This window comes from Primulina tabacum, chromosome 6 (genome assembly GCF_025594145.1).
Source record: "Primulina tabacum isolate GXHZ01 chromosome 6, ASM2559414v2, whole genome shotgun sequence".
NCBI lineage: Eukaryota > Viridiplantae > Streptophyta > Magnoliopsida > Lamiales > Gesneriaceae > Primulina > Primulina tabacum.
In genome coordinates, this window is record NC_134555.1 from 13,291,179 (window position 1) to 13,297,178 (window position 6,000).

Below are 6,000 nucleotides of genomic sequence, written 5' to 3' on the forward strand. Positions count from 1 at the left end.
TGGGCATTGATCCCTAGCTATATGAAGCTAGCTTAGTATTGCATTTAAAATTCTAGCGAAAACTTGCAGAACATATTCCTTCAAGGTTGCCACTTTGACCAATGGAATGCAATTAAAGTTCAAAATGATGGAGGATACTATTGGACCGGTTCGTTATCCATTCGATTTATTATTATTCGCACTCTTGAATGTGCAAGAGGAATGATGCAATAATTACTGTTCGTCAAACAGGTCTAACTAATCGAAGGAATCAACACGAAAAGTTTAACGAATGAAATACTAGAGCCCGGAAGTTGCTGAAAAATTTTCCCTTGAAGGAACCATACAATTTTTAGTTGCAGACGAAGCAGCATTATATGCATCATGATGCCTATCATTTACTAGTTTTTATAGAACATGTTGAGAAGTGATTTTGTGCTGCATGAGTGATGAATGCAAATAATTTTGTCTATTCTTTCATCAAACAGTACTAGATTGCGGCACCTGATGTTAGTACGCTTCAAGTTTTTTATTAGCTTGTTATAGAGTCGGTTTTATGGATTATTCATTATTTATTTATTAATATCTTTATTTTTTTTTTTGTTAGAATTGAGATTTATAAGTGACAACATAAACTAACACGAAACATATTTTTTTAGAGTTCATTTCGCAACGTACCCTAGACAAGATCATTTTTTGAACTAGCATTCACATGTTCTTGAAGCATAAATTAATGACTAGAGCATGGTTGTATTAGGTATGGACAGAATCGAACCTCATCGATTTCTACGGCTAAGATAAGAATTTTAATGTTCCGTTACTAACCTAATGTTGTACAGATCGACTCAATGGTTCATTTTGTACTTTTGTTTTAATATCCATTTATGACTTACAAATCAATTATTTTTACATGAGAGTATATCCATATATGTATATGGCCATGTATTTCCCACGTAGACAACAAACCACAACCCCAATCCAAGTACAGAATCTCCACCACAGAAACCCATGACAATATCCCACTTGATTCTCCACATCATCTCAATGGATTGCCCAAAGCACACGTGGCCCAACCACATCACAGATTGGGATATCATCATCCAATGATATCCCACATTTGGATTTTGCCTATATCCCCCGTTTTCCATATACTGCACCATCCTTCATTGGGATCGTTCCAAACCATTCCCGCAACCAAAACCGAACACAGCATCACACCTAAAGCCCATGGCAGCCAGCGCCTCCATGAGTTGCGGCATCGCCGTGGCTGCACGCCCCTCCCTCCTCTCGGCTTCCAAGTCGAAATTCGCATCGTCGGTCAGCTTCGGCGTCAACTTGACAACTTCTAGATTCTCCATGTCCGGCGCCGAATGGATGCCCGGCGAGCCCCGTCCTCCGTACCTCGACGGATCCGCTCCCGCGTACGAAGCTTTATCCGATTTTCATACAAATTTATGTTTGATCAAGTCTAGTTAACTTTTTTTTTTGTTTTCGATGTTTGAATATCAGAGACTTTGGATTCGACCCACTTGGCCTAGGGTCGGTCCCGGAGAATCTTGAGAGATTCAAGGAATCTGAAGTGTACCACTGCAGATGGGCTATGCTTGCAGTTGTATGTTCTTTTTCCAACTACATTATATTTTTTTCAGAACAAAAGTCTTTATTTGTCAAGATTTTGGCATATAATATTTTTACTCTTTAAACCATTAGATATTTGAAGTTTAATTTGAAAAAAGAAAGAAAGAAAGACTGTAAATTTAAAAAGTCGTCTCACGTATCTATGTTGTGCATCTAGATAAGAATATGTATGTTCTTTTGACAACTTTTAAATCTCAAATAATTTGTTTATTAATGGCTTATTTTTATTAGATATTTTTGACCAATTAAGTAATGTGCTTTTATGTGTCATAATCCAGCCCGGGATCCTCGTTCCTGAAGCACTGGGACTGGGTAATTGGGTCGAGGCCCAAAAATGGGCGGCGGTTCCGGGTGGGCAAGCCACGTATCTGGGCAACCCGGTTCCATGGGGCACCCTGCCCACAATTTTGGTGATAGAATTCTTGGCCATTGCCTTTGTGGAGCACCAGAGGAGCATTGAGAAGGACACTGAGAAGAAGAAGTATCCGGGCGGGGCTTTCGACCCGTTGGGCTTCTCGAAAGACCCGAAAACCTTCCACGAGTACAAGATAAAGGAGATCAAGAATGGTACCGACCATCCTCCTGTCTTATTTTAAAATTATATTTATCCATACATAACGACTAACATTTTTTTTATAATAATTTTCTTCCAAAATAAATTAATATAGGGCGTCTCGCTATGTTGGCATTCGTGGGGTTCTGCGTGCAGCAATCGGCCTACCCCGGGACAGGACCACTGGAGAACTTGGCGTATCACTTGGCCGATCCGTGGCACAACAACATCGGAAACATCATCATTCCTTTTAATTAGATTCATCAATCAGACATGTAAAGACTCTTATATGTTATGAATTGGACGTTTTGGGTTTAATATCTACTCATCTTCTTTAGATTTGGGGTTTCTTTTTATGATTTATGAAACATGATAATGGTGACTATACTAGCAAATCACTTATATTAGGCTCACGAAACTAGCAACTCACCCCTTCATACAATTTTACCCGATCGGCTTCGCTAATTTTTGGATCTTACAACTTTTAATAACAAAACAAAGTAGATAAAATCTTGACTCGATAAGCACTAGTCTGAGTAAATAAACTCAGCCAAGGAATAACTCTTTTTCGAGAAGAACCGTCAATAGTGTTACCTTAGCCTATGCGAGCATTAAAAAAAAATAACAGAATGAGCTAGAATTCGGAAATTGGTCAAATTAATTTTGTTTTCCCAGCTTACTACATTTTTTTTCTAAAATAATTGGAACAATAGAAGTCATTATATTGGATATTTAGGCCCAACTTATTTATCGAAAAAATTAATTGGTTTATATTTTTTATTTTTAGTAAATAAATTAATACATCAAAACTACCAAATAAATAGATCCATTCTAATATAATACGTTTCTTATTTGGTTCATATAAAACTTCCTTTCACCTAGAAAAAAAAAAAAAAAAAAAAAAATTGCTCATTTCTATTAAGAACCCCATAGAATGGGCCTTATGGGTTTATTGGTCTGGACTTCCTGACTTCCAAAGCGCAATTAGTGTTCTTAATCCTTTTCATTGGGCCAGGGGCGTTAAAAAGTTTATTAGTTGGCCGAGCCCAAAAGAATAATTAAGTAGTTAAAATCTTGAGTATAAAGTTACACTAAAATTGATAATTAGAATAATTTGATATATCTAAGTGATTTTATTTGAATTTGTAAACATGAAACATATTGTTCGATGCTTTTGATATTAAATATGAATATTACATCTTTTTTTCGTCATTTTCTTAGGATTGAAAATAAATTTAGAGGGTTGGTGAATTAATTTATTTTAACAAATATTTTGGTTGTGTTAGCAACCTTAAATTTTTATTTTTGTAGGTTATGTTTTCCTTAAATCAATTAGAATGAAGTGTGCGAAAGTAGACTTACTGATATTGTTTTAACAAATGGCTTATCAAAAAAATTAGTTGGGTTCCATTAAATAATACTTATGATAGGTAAGCTGAAAGATAAATAGACATAAAATTATTTTTGGATGTTCGAAGATTTCAATACACCTACGTCACTCTTCTTCCTTACAGAGGATTGCACTAAAAGACTTACGTAATTACAAGAAATTTGAAGATGCCCACTTCAGTAGAACTTAACTACTGCCTAACTGACACTCTTAATAAACTTCAATCTAAATTTATTTGAGCAGTAAGACTTATTACTCTTAATTACACATATTTCACGAGGAAATTATAATCACAAATTTGATCCTCAAAATGATTAAATAATAACTTATCAACGTGCGTTGACTGTTCAGTTTGTGTCGTACAAAGCTACTTCATAGAAGATCGGCTGGTTTTCAAAAATTGAGAGATAGATAGTGTATTTTTATAACTTCCAAAGAATTGTTGTTGTTGTGCAACGGATTGTACAACTTTTTCAATATTTGGAAGAGTAATCTTCCTCAAAGGAGGAGAAGTGACAATATCTGGCTGAGAAAGAAGCTAGGCTTCCATGGAATCAGATATAGTCAGATGCTCAAAGACGTACTGAGATGAAGATCTAGCCACTTTATCTTCCTTGGAATCTACTGGCTCAAAAAGTTTGTGGTCATTTTTCTAGAATTTGATCTTCATGTACATGGAAACCAGGTCCATATCCAGTTGATTTATTATTACTATATCATCAAATGCAGTTGGGCATAAAAGATCATAGTTTTATCTGTGTTCAACACAAATTGTTGTCAGCTTTTGAATCTTGAGAAGATCTAGAAGATAATCTGGACGTTGAAGGGCTTCAGTAATAATCACAGTTTTGATTTGTTGCAGCACAACCTTCTTTAGTGCTATGTATGTTCAGTACATCCTTCTTTTTCAAATTTTTAGCGAAGCTGACTGTTCTAAGTTTCACTCATTCATAAAAAAAATTGTTATTTTCCTCAGCAAATTTATTAACTTCATCCATCAGCAGGTCTATTTGTGTCTGGATTGCTGATATTGGTTCTGAGACTTGAACTTCATGTGCCTTCTCTTTTCCTTTTCCTGAGGCTGAGGAGAAGAAGGTAGAGACCAGTCCTGAGCCGATAGATTTGATGAGATCTTTAATGATTACTCCGTTGTTGGTCTTTGAGGAAGGAGAGCTATTGGGATATTGATTTTTCTTGGTGGAGATACCACCGCTACCAATTTCAATTTTTCTGCTGGCTCTTTAGTAACCTTGTTTATAGTGACCTCCACTGCTTGCACGTGAGAGATATGTACTGTGTTGATTGGTTTAGGCATAGGTCTATTTTTGTTGTTCTAGGGCTTTTTCGGAGGAGGAGGAGTTGCTACCTCAAAGTCACTAGATTGCAGAATCAGTTTCCTCTTGGGCTTGGATACAGTTTCTTTGATTCCTACTTTGCAATGGGTTTCTTTATAGTAGCATGTCTGATAGGATCGAGTCAAGGTGAAAGAGTATTTAGAAGGGGAGGTTGAATAAACACTAACAATTTTCACAACATTTTCTTCTTAGATGAGTCAGTTTAGTGATAAACTGATACTCATGAATCTTGTAAGTCGATATCAATCAGTTAACAATAAAAGTGCGGAAATCAACTGATTGATAGATAGAATAAAATTGAAATAAGAGGACACAAGATTTTATGGATGTTCCGAGATTTCAAACACTCCTATGTCACCCCTTCTATCACAAAGATAGGATATTCACTAAAAGACTTTGATCGATACAAAGAGTTGTACAGACCCACTTCAGTTTTGGACTTAACAATGCGAAACTGAAATTCTTAGTTACAAACTAGCTGACATTACTCAATTGGACTGAAATAACTTAGCACAATTGATTTCTTCAAGATCAAATATAATCACAATAACAGTTTGTGCTTGTAAGCTCGAAGTATAGCCTTGAATGCTTCCGAACATTCATAAACATATATTGTGTGCTTAACTATTTAAATTTTGTTTTCAAACTGGTTTGATCAGTTCGAGCTAGTTATCAGTTGAGTTCTTTCTATAACTGAACTGATATATGCAAGAACTGATACCCCTTATATCAGTTAATCAGTTTACACAAGTTAAAAGCTTTAAACTAATTAGCTTTTTTTACGAATGATTATTTCGAGTATTTTCTGCTTGGTTTAAAACAAAACACGATCTAATTCATCGGTGTTTACATTCTTAGAGCATGAGCTATTTCAGCTCATTGAGAATATTGTATTTGAAGCACCTTCAAAGGTGCCCGAACAGATCCATCATAGACATTTCGTCAACCATCGGCATCCGTTTTTTAAAATAAAACAAATATGAAACGTGTAAAAATCCTGTCAAAACATAAACATGATAAAAAGACATAGGTATAAAAATATCCAAAATCATTCCATCTCATAAACATGATGTGCGGAAAATACG

The 6,000-nt window shown here is 35.4% G+C and overlaps 1 protein-coding gene across 1 annotated transcript; it reads left to right on the forward strand.

The window, feature by feature from the left end:
- The first annotated feature begins 1,142 nt into the window (after positions 1–1,142).
- On the forward strand, positions 1,143–2,507 carry LOC142549169 (chlorophyll a-b binding protein 6, chloroplastic-like). The gene is made up of 4 exons (XM_075657984.1): positions 1,143–1,400; positions 1,489–1,591; positions 1,896–2,184; positions 2,286–2,507. The coding sequence occupies exons 1-4, from the start codon at positions 1,207–1,209 to the stop codon at positions 2,426–2,428; spliced, it is 729 nt and encodes a 242-aa protein (XP_075514099.1). The 5' UTR covers positions 1,143–1,206; the 3' UTR covers positions 2,429–2,507.
- Positions 2,508–6,000: the final 3,493 nt, after the last annotated feature.

Coding starts and splice junctions, on each gene's coding strand:
- LOC142549169 (XM_075657984.1), top strand. CDS start 1,207: ATGGCAGCCAGCGCCTCCATGAGTTGCGGCATCGCCGTGGCTGCACGC. Junction 1,592..1,895: donor GATGGGCTATGCTTGCAGTT/GTATGTTCTTTT, acceptor GTCATAATCCAG/CCCGGGATCCTCGTTCCTGA. Junction 2,185..2,285: donor GATAAAGGAGATCAAGAATG/GTACCGACCATC, acceptor AAATTAATATAG/GGCGTCTCGCTATGTTGGCA.